The sequence below is a fragment of the Schistocerca americana genome, chromosome 10 (assembly GCF_021461395.2).
Source record: "Schistocerca americana isolate TAMUIC-IGC-003095 chromosome 10, iqSchAmer2.1, whole genome shotgun sequence".
Lineage (NCBI taxonomy): Eukaryota > Metazoa > Arthropoda > Insecta > Orthoptera > Acrididae > Schistocerca > Schistocerca americana.
In genome coordinates, this window is record NC_060128.1 from 106,737,227 (window position 1) to 106,757,120 (window position 19,894).

At 41.2% G+C, this 19,894-nt stretch overlaps 1 protein-coding gene across 1 annotated transcript in view; it reads right to left on the reverse strand.

Annotated features, from left to right (window-relative positions):
- Window positions 1-19,894, reverse strand: part of LOC124552403 (collagen alpha-1(I) chain-like) — a 255,146-nt gene that overhangs the window by 153,377 nt on the left and 81,875 nt on the right. The window contains exon 4 of the mRNA XM_047126667.1: window positions 12,257-12,385. Coding sequence (XP_046982623.1) covers window positions 12,257-12,385 — 129 coding nt within the window. The remainder of the gene's footprint in view (window positions 1-12,256; window positions 12,386-19,894) is intronic.

The following is a 19,894-nucleotide window of genomic DNA, read 5'->3' on the forward strand; positions in this document are numbered from 1 at the left end:
GCCGAGACGATAGTTAGCATAGCCTTCAGCTACGTCATTTGCTACGACCTAGCAAGGCGCCATTATCATTTGCTATTTATCTTGTGATGCATGTACCGTCAGACCGATGTTCACCAATTATGGATTAAAGTTAAGTATTCCAGAAGTTACGTACCTTTTTTTGCTAGTCTCTATTCCTTTAACTGTTCCAGACCTCACGCCAGCTGGCGTGAGCTTAAACGCGTGCCTTTCAGCTTCCTCTCATAGTGACTTGGCTGTCTTGCCAAGTCACAACACTACGTCCTTTTTTGTAAATTCTAATTTCCTTGTCCTGTTCCAGATCCCACGCCAGCCTGCGTGAGCTAAAACGCGCGCCTTTTGGCCTCCTTCTAGTAACACGGTGTTGGCTCTCCTGCCAACCAAAACAGACAGAATCTTTATCCTCAAGTCATATTGCTTCTGAATCTTTTACTGCTCATTCCTTTCTATTCAACACAGAGCATATTGTTATTCATGTGTAGATTCACATGTGGATTGATAAATCAATCTTTGTACCACACCTCTTGCTACACGGTGCATACTGCTAATGTATACATGCTTGGTAATGACATGGTAGTCAAAATTGGCCAATAGAACAAGAGGTAAATGATAAAAATACAGTATGTCTGTACAAACATTGCTGACATGTTCACAATGGCATCAGTGGTGAAGGAAATTCTAGTGATGAGGTCTTCTTCTGTTTCCACAATAGTTTTGTACACCAGCTGCTTTATATGCCACAAGAGACAGAAATTCAGACAGATGAGGTCAGGTGACCTGGGTGTCTAACCACAGGACCACCTCAGCCAATCTATCAATTCCCAGAGGAGGCTCACGGATGATTCCTAACAGCAATGCTGGAATGGACTGGCGTTCCATCATGCTGGAAGTACATCTTTTGTCTAACATTCTCAGGTTCATCCTCCACCAGTTCTAGCAACACAAGTTCCACCAAGATGCGATATCTCCATCGACTGAGGAAATGTAGGAGAATGTGTGGTCCAGTCAACCTATCACCAATAATGTCGGCCCGAACATTGACATCAAATCACTGTTGATGGGCGTGAAGTTGAGTTCCTCATAGATTTGTGTATGCCCAAATTTGCACACTGTGGATACTGAAACAGTCCTCATAGGTGTACAGAAGCTCAGCTGGAAAAAAGCAGTGCAGGGCAGTCTGTTATAAAATCCGTTGTGTGAACTGCATGCGGTGGGGAAAATCTTCAGATGCTAGGTCTGCCACACACTGAAAACAGAAACAATGTAGCTTCTAGCCGTGTAACACATTCCACACACAACTGTGACTGACGCCACAGATGATTGGAATACATCATGTACTCATAGATGGAGTGCCTTCGACATGTTGCAGAATCTCGTCTTTCATTTCAGGAGTTCACACTGTTTGATTGTGACCTGAATCACGAATATGTGCACAGAAATACAGTAGGCAGTGCAGAAGTCTAAAATGTTTGGCACTGTGGAACACGTTGGTTGGGAAAGCGTTGGAGATAATCTCTCACTGTAGCTTGTCCATTTCCATTAGCAGACCCATATACCAGGTGTATGTCAGCCATTTCAGCATACATAAACCATTCCACATTTCTTATTGTCCTTGCAAAGTGGTAATGATTGGAACTGAATTGGTGTGTTCACAAGGAAGTTACTGTTCTTGTCACAAGGCAGTGATGCTTGTGAATGAATCGAAGCATTTCCAAACAGACCTCAGAGCCAACCACCAGTACACAGACCATTTCTAAATCTCAATTCACATTCCCAGTTAGCAATACTGACACAACAGCTTATACCAGAATCACAAACAAAATGTTCCCTAACATTACAAGCTGACTTCTGAGACCATAAGTTCCTTATTGAAATGTATTTGTTTTGATGTTCTCTACCTCCTGTATTAATTGAACAATCGGTTTCAGAACACCCTGTATACAGCCTACAACAGACAATGCTTTCTTCCCTGAATATTTTTGGATCCTGTGGACTTGCATATAAACAAGATTTCTTCTATGTTTTATTGTGTTTCAGCTGTTTGTGCATCATTTTCTCTGATGCAGAATTAAGGGATCAGGCCAGCATTAGACTAATCAAGCATGAGAAACCATCTACAAACCGCTCTCAGGCTGGCCTGTCTACCAGATGACAGTCATTAACCACCATTCAGATTCCGTCCTGCTGCAGCTCACCTCTATGTTGGATGTTCAGAAATACAAATTCACTGACATAAAAATATTGCACCACCAAAACATAATTAATGTAGAGTAGTGAAATTTTGGGAACACATTTGTCTAGGTAATATATTTAAGTGATTAACATTGCAAGATGCCAGACAAGCCATTGCAAATGTGAAATGCTGAAACATTAATAACCAGTGGAACTGCCTGAATGTTGAATACAAGCATGCAGAGGAACATGCATTGTGTTGTACAAGTGCCAAATGTCAGTTTGCGGAAGTTTGTAGGATGGAGCTCAATGCCTGTTACACTTGGTCAGTCAACAAAGGGGTGGTTAATGCCAGTTGTGGATGATGCTGGTGTTGTCTGATGATGTCCCACATGTGGTCAACTGGAGACAGATCTGACGATCGAGCAGGCCAAGGTAACATCTCGACACACTGCAGAGCGTATCGGGTTACAACAGAGGTATGTGGGCAAGCAATGTCCAGTTGGAAAACAACCCCTTGAACACTGTTTATGAATGGCAACACAACAGATCGAGTCACCAGATTGACATATAAATGTGCAGTCAGGGTGCTTGGTATACCCACGAGAGCGCTTCTGCTGTCATACAAAATCGCTCCCTAGATCATAGTTCGGTGTTTGTCCAGAGTGTCTACCATGCAGACAGTTTGGTTGCTGTCCCTCAACTGACCTGTTCCTAAACAACACACAGCTATCACTGGCACTGTGGCAGAACCAGCTTTCATCAGAAAACACAACAGACCTCCACCCTGCTCTCCAATGACCTCTCAGTTGACACCATTGAAGTCGCTAACAGCAGTGGTTTGGGATCAGTGGGAGGCATGCTACAGGCGTCTGGCTCAGAGCTGCCTTTGAAGTAACCAGTCTGTAACAGTTCATAGTGTCACTGTGGCATCAACTTCTGCTCAAATTGCTGCTGCATATGCAGTACAATGTGCCACAGCCATATGCCGAACATGACGGTATTCCCTCTTGGTAGTGCCACCAGGCCATCCGAAGGCAAGTCTTCTTGTGACTTGCCATTCTCTTGGCCACCACTGGCAATAACCGTGTATAGTCGCTACATTCCTGTCATGTTTTTCTTCAACACTGTAGAAGGAACATCCAATTTCACGTAATCTTATTACACAGCCTTGTTCAAACTCAGTAAGATGTTGATAACAGCACCTTTAGCTCCTTAAAGACATTCTTAACTCACCAAGTCAAATCTCAAAGGTATCTATTGCTCACAACTGTTACAGCGATTATTTAAATCAAACCTGATTTGCATCCTCATAGTGGCATTACTAGTGTCACTCTCACATGACTGGGGCAAAAACTGAATAGATATCATCTTTCAAACTCCACTGGCAGATGTTACAAGAGAGGTGTTGTGCATCATGGAGATACTAACTATTGAAATTTTGGGATGGCACTTTTCAGGAGCAGTCAAAATGGTTCAAATGTCTCTAAGCACTATGGGACTTGATGTCTGAGGTCATCAGTCCCCTACACTTAGAACTACTTAAACCCAACTAACCTAAGGACAACACACACATCCAGGCCCGAGGCAAGATTCGAACCTGCGGACGCAGCAGCAGTGCAGTTCCAGACTGAAGCACCTAGAACTGCTCTGCCACAGTGGCTGGCTCAGGAGCAATCAGAAAACATATTACTTCCCCCCACAAACATCTCGCATATTGACCACGAGGAGAAAATTCGAGAAATTAGTGCAAATATAGAGGCTTACCAACAATCATTCTTCCCACACACTATTCGCGAGTGGAACAGTGTTGGGGGCATCAGACAGTGGTACCGAAAGTACCCTCCACTACACACCATGAGGTGGCTTGCGGAGTATGATGTAGATATAGGTGCAGAAACATGCCTAGCAACTTTTGTTTATGTAACTCAATACCTTCTCGGGATTCCAATTTTATTTCTGTCAGTGTTATCTGTCAATATTATAAAATACGAGGTGTGGCTAGAAAAAAACCGGACTAGTACTGGTGAAACAATAAAACGAATGCAATAAGGCTCAAAGTTGCGTGGCCTGTCACGTGACTCTCGCTCCGTCTACTGCTCGAGTTTCATCTGCCTCCTGCACTCAGTCTGCCCGTGGCGTCTGTTTTAAGTAGTTGACGTTTTGTCTGTGCGTCGGAAAATGTTGAGTGTACAGAAAGAACAGCGTGTTAACATCAAATTTTGTTTCAAACTAGGAAAATCTGCAAGTGAAACGTTTGTAATGTTACAACAAGTGTACGGCGATGATTGTTTATCGCGAACACAAATGTTTGAGTGGTTTAAACGATTTAAAGATGGCCGCGAAGACACCAGTGATGACACTCGCACTGGCAGACCATTCTCAGCAAAAACTGATGCAAACATTGAAAAAATCGGTAAACTTGTTCGACAAGATCACCGTTTAACAATCAGAGCAGCGTCTGAGTTAACAGGAGTTGACAAGGAAAGTGTTAGGCAGATTCTTCATGAAAGTTTCAACATGAACAAAGTGTGTTCAAAAATGGTTCCAAAGTGTCTCACAATTGAACAGAAGGAACGCCGAAGAATGATTTGTTCTGACATCCTGGAAAACATTGAAAGTGATCCCACCTTCTTACAAAATCAACGCATTGGAAAACTCCTGGTTCTCCACGACAAAAAAAAGCACGAATGTCAAAATCGAAATTCAAGGCAATGATGATTGTTTTTTTTCACATCAAAGGGATTGTGCACATTGATTGGGTACCAGAGGGACAAACAGTGAATCAGCATTACTACATTAGCATCCTGGCTACCCTACGTGAGCGAGTACGGAGAAAACGGAACGATTTGTGGAGAAAAAAGTCATGGATCCTTCACCAAGACAATGCCCCAGCTCACAGTGCGTTGTCAGCGAAGACATTTTTGGCAAAACACAACATTCCCATCTTAGAGCATCCACCCTACTCACCTGATTTGGCCCCCTGTGACTTTTTTCTTTTCCCTAAAGTCAAGTCAGCTTTGAAAGGAACTAGATTTGAGACTGTTGAAGCAGTAAAAGAAAAAGTGACGGAAGTAATGTATGGACTTACCAAAAATGATCTGCAGCATTGCTATGAACAGTGGAAAATTCGTATGGAGCGGTGTAGAGACCGAGGAGGAGAGTACATTGAAGGAGATAACATGAAATTGTAAATAATTGTAAATAAATGTTTTTTCCAGCATCAGTCCGGTTTTTTTTCTAGCCGCACCTCGTATGACTATACTGAAATTACTTCCAGATGATCCTCAAAATAAAAAAAATTGATAATGTTTATGGCTGATAAAAAGCAGTTTATATTTTGCATGTCGCAATGATTTCTGCTACCCACAGGAGGCTTTCTTCCAAAATTATCATGTCAGCAGGAGGACATGTAATGAACACCATTTATTTTACACTTTCGTTCACTCTATATTGGAAGTGACATGACAGGAATTACAATACTTAATGAACATCGCATGTAATTTGTTGTCAGGTCTTTCCGGTCACCTTGAAGGAAAATGTGAAATGTCCAGTGCCACCATACTTTCACTGCTACTCTTTGTAGCATTATACATAATAATAGAGTACTGGTTAAAACATAATGTTATCAACTAATGTACAGAGCAGTCTGATAGCTGGATTTCTGCTACACTGGTTTCTTACAAGAAAAATAGTTTGATCTGTGGTGGCTGATTTCAGCTGACTATCCACTGTCAGCTGTGTAGTACAGCTCTTGACCACATGGAATAAACAAATGAAACTACACAGTTCCAGAGACCTTTCCAACTCTCAAACATTTATGATGTATGTATGAATACTGAAGCAACGAATTAAAATTAGTACTGAGGTAGGATTCAAACTTGGGTCTATTGCTCACTAAGCAGATGAGCTAACCACTACACCACTCTGGCACGATGGCTTTGCACAACTGCAGGGACTACCCTAGCAAAACCTTCCTCCTCAATCTAAATTCACATTCACCCCTCAGCCCACTTGGTATTCCCCCTAAGCTTGAACAGTATTGTAGAGGCTGTCCAACTATAACAGAGTAGTACCTCACACGGGAAGCACCTCATCACCCCCTCCCCCCTCAGATTTAGTGATAAAATGGCCCGTTAGATAACCCATAAAGATCTGAACACAGATCAAGCACAAAAACAGGAAGAAGGAGGTTTGAATTCTGAAAAACGAAGCAAAATGGAAACAGTGAACAGTCCAAGCTCGAGATGTGCAACATCGCATGAATTGCAACAATCACAGTGTCGTGGTTGTACGGTCATGGTGTTGGAGTGCAAAGCGGCAGATTTCTGTTCAAATCTCCCTCATGCATGCCTTTTTTTTTTTCACAAAATTATGAACTTTCCGTCTGGTCATTGATGTATCTGTTCTCCTTCTGTAGTCTTGGCAACTGTGATATACATTGATTATACACTACTGGCCTTTAAAATTGCTACATCATGAAGATGGCATGCTACAGATGCGATATTTAACCGACAGGAAGAAGATGCTGTTATAAGCAAATGATTAGCTTTTCAGAACATTCACACAAGGTTGGTGTCAGTGGCGACTCCTACAACGTGCTGACATGAGGAAAGTTTCCAACCGATTTCTCATACACAAACAGCAGTTGACTGGCATTGCCTGGTGAAACGTTGTTGTGATGCCTCGTATAAGGAGAAGAAATGCGTATCATCACATTTCCAACTTTGGCAAGGTTGGATTGTAGCCTATCGCGATTGCGGTTTATCACATCACGACATTGCTGCTCGCGTTGGTTGAGATACAATGACTGTTAGCAGAATATGGAATTGGTGGGTTCACGAGGGTAATAAGGAATGCCGTGCTGGATCCCAACAGCCTCGTATCACTAGCAGTCGAAATGACAGGCATCTTATCAGCATGGCTGTAACAGATCGTGCAGCCACATCTCAATCCCTGAGTCAACATATGGGGATGTTTTCAAGACAACAACCATCTGCACGAACAGTTCAAAAACGTTTGCAGCAGCGTGGACTATCAGCTCGGAGACCGTGGCTGGGGTTACCCTTGACGCTGCATCACAGACAGGAGCACCTGCGATGGTGGACTAAATGACGAACCTGGGTGCACGAATGGCAAAACGTCATTTTTTCAGATCAATCCAGGTTCTGTTTACAGCATCATGATGGTCGCATCCGTGTTTGGCGACATCGTGGTGAACGCACATTGGAAGCGTGTACTCGTCATCGCCATACTGGCGTATCACCCGGCGTGATGGTAAAGGGTGCCATTGGTTACGTGTCTCGGTCACCTCTTGTTCGCATTGACGGCACTTTGAACAGCGGACGTTACATTTCAGATTTGTTACAACACATGGCTCTACCTTTCATTCGATCCCTGCGAAACCCTACATTTCAGCAGGATAATGCACGACCACTGCTGCAGGACCTGTACGGACCATTCTTGATATAGAAAATGTTCGACTGCTGCCCTGGCCAGCACATTCTCCAGATCTCTCACCAATTGAAACCTTCTGGTCAATGGTGGCCGAGCAACTGGCTCGTCACAATGCGCCAGTCACTACCCTTCATAAACTGTGGTATCGTGTTGAAGCTGCGTGTGCAGCTGTACCTGTACACGCCATCCAAGCTCTGTTTGACTCAATTCCCAGGTGTATCAAGGCCGTTATTACGGCCAGAGGTGGTTGTTCTGGGTACTGATTTCTCAGGATCTATGCACCCAAACTGCATGAAAATGTAATCACATGTCAGTTCTAGTATAACATATTTGTCCAATGAATACCCGTTTATCATCTGCATTTCTTCTTGGTGTACCAATTTTAATGGCCAGTAGTCTAGAAAATGAACCATGTGGTAAGAATATACTGTCATTGCAAATAAATGTGATGAACTGTAAGAGGCAGCAAGATGTCGTACAGACCTCTCACAGAAATGAAAACAACAAATATATGGGTGTGAACTATGTTACAATGAGGGAATTCAAAAGTCAGAATTTCCAATACAGAATGCAAGAGTCACAATGTGTGATACTTGTGTAGAACAAGCAGTGGGTGCAAACGTCTTGAAATCCCTTCCCTACACCTCGCTGTGGCAAACAGATGTTACATTATGACACAGACACAAATTTGAATATAGCAAACAGACGCGTCAATGACTGGGTGTAGATTCATAATTTTGTGAAAAAAAGATAAAGGGCACAAGAGGGGTTTGAGCATGGATCTCCCGCTTTGGAGTCCAACATCGTGTCCACGTAACCACAATGTCATGACTATTCAAATCCTCTTGATGATGCACATCTTAAACTTGGACCATTTGCTGTTTTGGATTTGCTTCTTTTTTCACACTTCAGTTCAACTTTTTCCCATTTTCATGCTTGATCTGTGTTCAGTTTTCAACAGGCTGTCCACTGTACCATCTTACCATTAAATCTGAGGGGGTTGCATTGGGGAATTTCCCTTCCCAGGATCGGACAGAACAAGGGACCCTAGTTGAAACCCAGGCTTAGGAGCTCAATCACATGAAATTATATGGTTACAGGGACCTTACCAAGTCTCCAAAATCCATGATGTACATATGCAGACTGAAGCAATGAATGAAAATTTGTACCAACAATCAACTGTTTCATTCAATGCTGAGGTGGTGTTCCAATACAGTTGGAGTTTAGGGCCATTTTATCAAGTTTAGGGGTCATACTAAGTGGGCTGAGGTGTGAACTGAAATTTGGATTGAGGAGGGATGTGTGGTAGGGTAGTGCCACTGTGCCAGGGTGGCGTAGTTGTTAATGCATTTGCTGAGTGAGCAGGAGACCCATGTTCGAATCCCAGCCTTGGTACAAATTTTCATTCATCACTTCAGTCTGCATACACACAAGGAATGAAGCTATTTTAGTTTATATGTCCTTAAAATTGACATGCATTCCCACTATATGACTCAAAATAAAGAGCTGCATGCACATTGAAACCCAGAGCAAACCACCAACAATCAACTGAGTTGTAATATTGTGTTCCAATTGTTCAGATGCAATAATAGCATGAAGACTGTATATTTTATGATGTTAACAGGCACTCTGCGCACTTCATAACAAAGGCACAACTCAGTTTGTACTTTATTCTGATGAAAGTCCTAAAGATAAAAAAAGAAAGGATATACAACTTAGTACTTGTCATGCTGCAACATACTGCTACAGTGGTTTTAGGAGCATTTTAACGAACTCACATTGATCTCTCAGAGAGCACATTCATCTGATGTAAATCCTATGGAACCCCTTTGGGTTGCTATTGGTTGCCATCACTGTGTATGCACATCAGCAGGTTGTTATTTACAGGAATTACATGACCTGTGCTTAGACATCTAATGCTACATACCTCCACAAACCTACTAACAGACTGTCGGATCTATATTATGTAGACTCGGTGATGTATTTCATTCCAAAGATGGCTAAACAAGCTATTAAGCAGGTGGCCATATTGTTTTGGATCATCAGTATATGTGCAGCCATTTTGAGAGGAGCGTACAAAACTTTTTTGCATGAGATTTAAAAGTCTTCCTTTAATTGTATCTCACATATACCCATCCAAACAAAAACCAAGCTACACGTTTGAGGGTTAAGGGACAATACCTGCATACAAGTTGATTAAAGTGGGCCAACATTTTTATTGAAATAAAAATTCATATGACACAGACAATGGCTTAAAATTGAATACCACAAACATCTATGATGTGCTCAGGTGCAGAACCATATAGTCACAAATATTAAGAATAGGCATACAGGTTTGTTTCCTCCATTCCCCTCCATCCTTACCCCCCACACCCTCCTCTATCCCACCAGATGTAGAACCTCACATCTGTAATTATACAATGTTGTGATATTTAACAGAGATATGTGATGCAATTAGATGTTGATCTTTCCTCACTGCTGTGTAAATCTTGACAAGCACATAATGAAATGTTTGTGTGGAGCTGCTTGTTTACACGGGAGTCAAATTAGCTAACTGCCGAAGAAAATGACAGTCTAACACAGGAAAAAGACTTCTTTCAAGAAATTAAATGGAACTGCGGACACAAGCATACAAAATCCAGTCCCTTTAATATGAACTGAACAGGTTGTAAAATCTGTGGACAATGGATATATCTGATTTGGGGAGGTGTTTATGGTTACCGTTCTACAACTCACCAATCAGTGAATGTTCACGACAAGTTAAAACTGAGTAACAGACCAGACTGTGAAACTAAGCAGCTAACTTCTTTCTTCCAATTGTCCTGTCCACATGTTTACCATGAACTGACCACAAAGGGGCAGTTCCACTACCTTTGTGATTCATTTCAAATGTCTGCCATCTCCCATGCTCATTCTACACAAGTAACACACTATTCACTCAGTCATTTGCTCATTTACAGTCTGTGTTTGGTAAGTCCCATCATGAAGGAAAGCAATCAGAGATGTGGAATGAGACAATTTGTACATTAACAAGCAGGACCAGCCCACCTACCTGCTGCCGTAAATTATACTAACAACAAATTGTGACAGGTGCTAATATCCTGACATGAATAATTGTGGGAATTATTTCCAGATTCATTTATACAGAGTTTCCCAGACAGAATAATCAGTATCGATACGACAGGAATGATCATTTGAAGAAAAAAAATGTAGTAAACATGGGTTCTAAAATGCACACCTTAAAAGCTACGAGCTCTTGATCTTCGTTACTGTGAAACACATCTACTGAAAAAAGTGCTAGTAGCTCTTAAGGTATCGACTTAAGAGCCCATGTTTACAATACTTTTTTTCCTTACTTTGGTTTGTAATATCTCCTCCCATAATATGGGAAGCAAAGAGCGTGCAGTAGAAGAGATTTGCTTCACAGTATTGAAAATGAAGAAGTGCTCCTAGCTTTTAAGGTATGCGTTTCACAGTCTGTGTTTAACAGAGTTTCTTGCTTTGAACAATGATTTCTGTCATATCCCTGAATATTGGCCATTCCTCCTAGAACACCGTGTATGTGTGTATCTGGACAAAATTGCTATTTTGCGAATCCCCTGGTCCTGCTTTTATACTAGTTCACTATCATTTCTAAGTCTCCATAAGAAGCATGTATTTAAATTACACAGGAATCTATCCATTTATACATTGATAAAGTCAAAATTTGTTTAATATGAACATTACATGTAAGGGGGCGCTGAAAGAATGCAACCAATGAGTTTAAATTGTGAAAGAAGGCAGTGAGGATAATACGCAACTTCGTACCCACAGCTCATCGTAGACAGCTTCAGAAATCTAAAGATTTTGCCATTGTAATATATAACGTTTATAAAGGAAAACTATTGCAAGTACCAGCAGCATGACATGTGTCTTAAATACTAAAATGGAAAAGAGCATGACCTGGTATAATTCCACTGTAACTAATAAACACAGAAGTGCTTTGCGAACAAATCAGGTAAACTCTTCAGTGTCACACCTGCGACTATCAGGGAGCTATCACGTCAACAACTCAAAAGGAAAAATCAAAGAATTTCTATTAGAACAGAGTCCTTATGAAGCAGGTCAACTTTTAATTGTGGCTGAAAGTATGGTGTGATTATAACACCCTTATTATTGTATTTGCAGAATTAGGATGTGATACACCAGTGAATAGTAACACTGCGCATACTTTATTTTAATGTACCCATTTGTATCAGTAACAGTTTGAGACATGTAATGCCATGACAATAATTTGTTGTCTGTGTGCTTTCATAACTGTATGGACGCTTGTAATGCCTCAAATGAACTCCGAAGCCTCTTCAGTGATAAAATTCAATTAAATTCAATAAATCCACTATTAATATCACCCACTCTTAGTGCATTTGCAATCACTTGGGGAAAGGGATACACTTTTTTTCCTAAACTTTGGCTTAGTTCCACCCCAGTAATATTTTAGTTATAAATAATAAGGAATGGTATGATGCAATATTCAGCCAGAGGTAAGAGACCAGCATTTCCCCACCGCAAAGCAATCTGTCGAACGGCCAGTGCTGACATGCACGGAGATGGCAAAGGATTGCTGTCTGACCTTTGGAGCATCCGGAGATCAGCATACATTCGACACGACCCCGCGAGCAGGAGCAAGACGAGCAAGCATCGGCCCTCCACTCCTCCCCATCCTGATACACGCTGCCCTCAAAGAGGCACCCACCATTCCCTGTGAACAGCATGTAGTGATAACAGCCTGACATTCAGCAAGTGACACTGGCCTCTTCTGGGGAGAGGAAGCATAGTACTGCACTGGTCTGTAATCCAGAGAAAACACAACAGTTTCTTTTAGCGTTGCCTACAGATGTCGAAAATAAATCTCTTAACTCTTAGGAATACATAATGATTCCAAACTCAATTGGGAGGCACATATCAGCCACTTTCCCTGGTGAAAGGTGCAATGCTCTACTCGACAGAAATGTTATTTTTTTCTGCTCACTTTCCTTTACTTGATACTTGTACCATGTACACACAAAATCTCAAATTTTTATCTGAGCTGTATTTTTCAAGGCATTATTATTATTATTATTATCATCATTATTTAATTTAGATGCAGCAGATAACAATAGTGTAAGTAGTTCATCACAAACATTTTATTTAAAGAAATATGCAAAGTTTAAGAGCGAAAATTTAACACCATTAATATTTTATGACTGACGACCCTTATTTGAAAGTTTTATGTCCTGGGTATTTCACAGGTTACCTCTAGTCAAAATTATTGTTATCACTAGTATTCGACAACGTTTCTCTCTTGAAACTCGTGCTTTTGAAAATCCAGTGTAACTATATCATAGGCCTGACTTTTCTTCTTCCAAAAATTTATGTTTTTACAGGGATAGTATGTTAGTTAATGAAATATTTCTATTAGAAAATCTGAGTTACCAGAAAAATTCTGGGCAGGCTTTGCTAAATCCTGGAGATAAAAGTGCACAGCCAAAACTCCAATACTCTAATACATAAGATAGAACTTATCATCATTTAGGCTACCTGAAGATTGTTAAGTCCATATTAAACAAAACAACTTCACTCCCTAGTGTATAGACATTTAACCAATACTTGAATAATGCTCATCAATATTGGATCCGTGCTAGATAGGATTGATAGGGGAAATACTGAAGATCCAAAGAAGAGCAGCGTGTATTGTTACAGGTTCACTTAGAAAGCACAAAAGTGTAACAGAGATTATCAGCCAAATTCAGCAGCAGACGTTGCAAGAGAGGTTCCTGCTTCACAGTGTGGCTTACTGTTAAAGTTGCGAGAGTGTATATTGCTAGAAGAGTCAACAAATGTATTGCTTACTCCTATTTACATCTTTCAAAATGGCCACAAAGTGGAAATTAGAGAAATTTGAGCCCAAATGGATGCTTACTGGCAATTCTTCTTCTTCCATGCCATTTGTGACCGGGACAGGGTAGGGAGGAACAGACAGTGGTTCACAAAGTACCCGCTGCTACCCGCCACAGGATAGCTTAGAGGGTCGTTTGGGGGAGGAGACCAGACAGCGAGGTCACCAGTCTCATCGGATTAGGGAAGGATGGGGAAGGAATTCGGTCATGCTCTTTTAAAGGAACCATCCCGACATTTGCCTGGAGTGATTTAGGGAAATCGTGGAAAACCTAAATCAGGGTGGCCGGACACAGGATTGAACAGTTATCCTCCCAAATGTGAGTCCACTGTGCTAGCCACTGAACCACCTTGTTCGGTGATAGCTTAGAGAGGATAGATATAGATGCAAATCAACTGTCATCCCCATCTTGTATGTTAATATTGAAACTGTAATAAATTTGTATTTTAATGTTTTGTGATAACATTCCTACTTGCTTCTTTGAATAGAAAGAGTAGATAACACCACAATCAGTCTGTGCCCTGCTATAGTCAAGTACAGTTATATATACATAAAAATTAGTGAGTTTGCATCCATCATTTCGAGTGTACAGACATTATGCTGGTCAGTCCTGGAAGGGCTTTCAACTGAGTAATGTTTATATACAAGCAGTCCCATGCTGAGCTACTTTAGAACGTAGCAAAACATGGACCATGAAGGAATTATCCAAATGGGATGGAAATTGGTAGATGTGATTGCATGGTCAGACAAACTGATGATTACAATTTCAGATATACTGGATGCCTTATTCAAGAGAAAGGGCTTCACAAACTGAGCAAGTCAATGAAGTGTTGGATCGCCTCTGGCCCTTATGTAAGCAGTTATTTGACTTGCCATCGATTCATAGGTTGTTGGACATCATCCTGAGGGATATCGTGCCAAATTTTGTCCAATTGGTGCCTTGGATCCAAGATCCTGAGCTGTTTGGAGGGACTTGCCAATGACACTCCAAACATTCTCAACTGGGGAGAGATCTGGTGACCTTGAGGCCAATGTAGGGTTTGGCCAGCCCAAAGACAAGAAGTAGAATCTCTTGCCAGGATGGCTCGCCATGAAGGGCAATAAAATGACACATAGAATATTGTTGACGTACTGCTGTGCTTAACAGCTGCTAACCAAAAGGGTCTTGTTATAGAAGGACATGGGATTTCAGTCCATCACTCCTGGTTGTTGGTCCATACGGCAGGCAACAATCAACTCAGTATCCCACAGCTGGAATTTGGGGTGTTTATGTCGTCGTTTTGGGTGGTTTGAGATCGTGGTGTGTGTATGTGTTTATATTTAGTTTGTCCCCACCCAAAAACCCCCTATTTCCCGCACAGGTCCCGTTTTTGGAGGGAGATGTGTTTGTTGGTTTTACATGTATTTTCGTGTTTGTTGTAGTGTTTATGTAATGACGTCATAGGCGCCATATTGGAGACGTTGAGGATGGTCGTTTGCGCCATATTAGTGACGTCATGGGTCAAAGCAGACGGGTGGAATCGGACGCTTCTGTAAGCCCGATTTGTTTCACATAACTGTGAAGTTTAATATATAAAGGCTGATCATCATAAAGGAGAGACACTGATAAGAGATATGTATAAACTGGAAAATGTACTTTGATGATCTGTAAATCTATTTTAATTACACTAAAAGCATCTACGAATTATAAGCTGGACTTTTTGAGAAGAAGAAGAAGAAGAACTCTCAGTCAGGTCTGTAAACTTACAAGTCTGCCATCTCTGGTGTAAAAATAGAGCTGGTTATCTGTGACTACCTTGGAGTAATGTATTTTGGACTTCTTATGTGGGGCCACACTTCTCATATTACCAATAATTTAAAAATACAAAGAAGAATATTACACGTAATTTGTAAATTGGTGCCAGGGAGCATTATCACCTTCTCTCATGTAGGCTCAGGCTACTGACTGTCATATACATGTACATTTACATGTGTGCACCCTCTGTCAAAAACAGCTGGTATGGATCGTTGTCACAGAAGAAATGCATGGCTACAGAACCAGGACAAAAGCTGATTGTGATATTCTTAGGCACACATTCATAAAAACTGAGAACTCTCACAATGTGAATTATCTCAAAATCCACACTAAATTGTCACTATCTGCCCAGAACATGCCATTAAATGATCTCAAAGTAGCTTGTTAGCAGTCAAGCTATTCTAGTATAAAATAATTATATGAATTGAACAAATCTGATATCACGTTGTGAGATTATAGCTACAGTTAAAAGTCTTAGTCAATCTTCATATGTACAAAGGTTATCAGTTTATAAAATGATAACTTTATTCTATCTTAATAATACTCATTGTATATCAATTCACATTAACTTTTTAATTGATTTAAGTCTATGACCATTTAATCACTTTACTCACTGCTTTAAAATATTGTGTTAAGTATGTGTCTGTATATAAACTGTTGCCTACTTTGAACTGTATCCATTGTCTTCTAATGGCTATCGCATTTTATATTATCAATGGCTAATTAAGACTGTCAGTTCTTGTCTAGCATCACTTTGACATACAACAAAAGAAAACAACAGAGAAAAATGTACGTGCTTCAGCAGCAGACATTGGCAAGAAGTGCACAGTTCGCAAGATGCATACACGTATGGTCAACAGAGCAGGTTTTGTCTTTGATATAGCAAATTATGTGGATTAAATTATTTGTTTCAAAAAATGAACCAGGAATTGCACAGATTTTGATGTATGCGCCTGCATTAAGATTATTACATAGGTATCAAGTTCTACCATTGTTAATGTCAATATGAAACAGTGCGTTGGGTATAAATATTCCTCACTCTGAGGAAGATGGGCTATCTGTTCACACAAAGGTCATAATGTATACAAATGAGTTACCAATAGTTGCCACAAACACTATTACAACCTCTTCAGTGCACACCAAAAACAAGGTCCCCACACACTGTGTTTGTGGCGCTGTTCACATTCAGATTCTTTAATTACCAATGTTACACTGAAGGAGGAAAACATGAATCAGGAATGAGAAGGAGATACAGGACCATATGAGCTGGGGTGCTTTCTCTCTTGAAACTCGTGCTTTTGAAAATCCAGTGTAACTATATCATAGGCCTGACTGATCTGTAGCGAAGCCTGATGTCTACATGGTTTCAAAGATGATAATTTGATTGTGAGTTGGCAAAGGCAAGGTTTGTGAATGACAAATCAAGGACTGGCCTGCCGCATGCCATATGTAAAGGCAGTATGTCATATTCAAAGCACTTAATGTTGTTAACGACAAAAAATACAATATAAATTCAAAAAATGTTTACTAAAAACAGTCAAGTCTCCATACAGTGTACAAACTAGGAAAAATACAGAGGGCCTTCTGCGGTATGTAACTTTTGTGATTCTTTTCACAGACAGAAAAGGCTTGGGCTGTACTGTGGTATATAACGCTGCATTGATATTCTACTGCAACGAAAATTTCCGAAGAGTCTTACGAGATTTGGTAATTTTTCTGTTTCTTGAACATCGTCTCAATTCACTATTGGAGTTCCATGCCTGCAGCCCGATTATACACACATCAAAAAAAGTTTTGCAATACCCTGGTTCCCAGAACTCCTGAAGATAGACGTTGCCTGTGGATTTTGTATTACAGACAAAGTCCGTTTGATTGTTCAGAGATGTCACTAAACCCTCCCAAAGATGTAAACAACTACGCATTAGCAGCGCCTATTAGACGGAGGGGGTCCGACAGCTGATCAGTTTCGGTCATTCCACCAGGAAGGAGGTACACGGCTCGTATTGTCTGTAGTTCAACCATGGCTACCGCGGTTCGATGGCGTCGGCATTGTTACTTTGTGTCAGGAAGGGTTCTCAACAAGGGAAGTGTCCAGGCGTCTCGGAGTGAACCAAAGCGATGTTGTTCGGACTTGTAGAAGATACAGAGAGGCAGGAACTGTCGATGATATCCCTCTCTCAGGCCGCCCAAGGGCTACCACTGCGGTGGAAGACCGCTAACTAAGGATTATGGCTCAGAGGAACCCTGACAGCAACGCCACGATGGTGAAAATGATGATTTCGATGCACCCACAGGCCATCATGTTACGACTCAAACTGTGCGCAAAAGGCTGCATGATGCGCAACTTCACTCCCAAAGTCCATGGCGAGGTCTATCTTTGCAAGTACGACACCGTGCAGTGTGGTACAGATGGACCCAGCACCCATGCCAAATGGACCGCTCAGGGTTGGCATCACGTTCTCTTCAACAATGAGTGTTGCATATGCCTTCAACCAGACAATCGTCGGAGACGTGTTTGGAGGCAACCCAGTCAGGCTGAACACCTTAGACACACTGTCCAGCGAGTGCAGCAAGGTGGAGGTTCCCTGCTGTTATGGAGTGGCATTATGTGGAGTCGGCTTATGCCACTGGGGGTCATGGAAGGCGCCGTAACGGCTGAACGATACGTAAATGCCTTCCTCCGACCAACAGTGCAACAATATCAGCAGCATATTGCCGAGGCATTCGTTTTATGGACGACAATTTGTTCCCTGCTGTTCTGGAGTGGCATTATGTGGAGTCGGCTACGCCACTGGTGGTCATGGAAGGCGCCATAACGGCTGTACGATACGTGAATGCCATCCTCCGACCAGTAGTGCAACAATATCAGCAGCATTTGCTGAGACATTCGTTTTCATGGACGACAATTCGCGCCCCCACCGTGCACATCTTATGAATGACTTCCTTCAGGATAACGACATCGCTCGACTAGAGTGGCCAGTATGTTCTTCAGACATATTGAACATGCCTGGGATATATTGAAAAGGGCTGTTCATGGACGACGTGACCCACCAACCAGATTGAGGGCTCTACGCCGAATTGCCGTTGAAGAGTGGGATAATCTGGACCAACAGTGCCTGGATGAACTTGTGGATAGTATGCCACGACGAATACAGACATGCATCAATGCAAGAGGACGTGCTACTGGTGTGTACCGCAAACTGGAACACAACCTCTGAAGGTCTCGCTGTATGGTGGTACAACATGCAATGTGTGGTTTTCATGAGCAATAAAAAGGGCAGAAATAATGTTTATGTTGACCTCTATCCAGTTTTCTGTACAGGTTCCGGAACTCTCAGAAGCGAAGCTTTTTTTTTATGTGTGTACATCAGATTAGATTTCAGTTATACAGCAAAACAATATCTCACCAATACATACACACTATTGCTTCAACTTCGAAAAACGCAGATTTAGTTACATTTGTGTAAATGTTGGCTAACCGCTATATAGATGCAGATGTAGATGTTAAAGAGTACTAGCACATTTTTACTCTAAAGTGCTTGTAAGCCCATAAGAAAAGATTTTATTTTTATTTTATTTGTCCTTTTGTATTACTGCACAATACGTCTAGAAGCAAACAAAATGAAAGAAAAACCTTTAATCTGAATTACAATACGAACGGTAATAGTGATACCTCCTTGCTCCATTTCTTCAGTTGTCAACACTACCAACTTCAGGACATAATATGAAGTTGCACTATGGTACTCCATAAGCACAATTCCTGAACTTCTATAGAATCAAGAATGAAGAATTTTATTCGCGATGGATTATTTTACAATGATATTGGATTCGTCATACAGGACGTAGTAGGGAAATACGGAAGCGTCCGATCCCACCCGTCTGCTTTGACCCATGACGTCACAAATATGGCGGAAACAAAAACAAACACACACACTTTCCACAAGAAGCCTAATGACACTTTAACGGGACAAGCGCGGGAAATGGGGTGTTTTGGGTGGCGGGCAAACTAAATATAAACAAATTTAGACGCCTTGCGTAGCTACAACGTGTAAGTGAAGACAGTCATGCATGAATACCCACCCACCTCCCCAGGGGTCGTAACCCCTGCAACCCATAGAAGATAAAGATGCTTCAGTAGCTGATTAGCGTTTTTTGTCTTTTTAAAAAAAAAAATCTCACGGGATAGAACTAACAGATCAGAAAGATAAATATAATAAACTAAAACAGAAATTCGAGGAAATAGATAATTAAAATAAGTAATAAGTGTTTTAAAATTAAAAAAAAGAACTCACGAGATAGAACGAACAGATCAGAAAAGTAAATAAAATAAGATAAAACAGAACTGGAGACAGCCACACTCAAACCAAACTCCGCGCCGTCATGACGTCACACACGACAACACCCTTACGTCACGGGTCAAAGCCGACGCGTTGGATTGGACGCTTCTGTCGACCCCGTAGTAGTACACACATAATAATAAAATAAACTAGTATCACTACTTTATAGTATAAATTTTAAGCATGGCAGTGTACCAAATC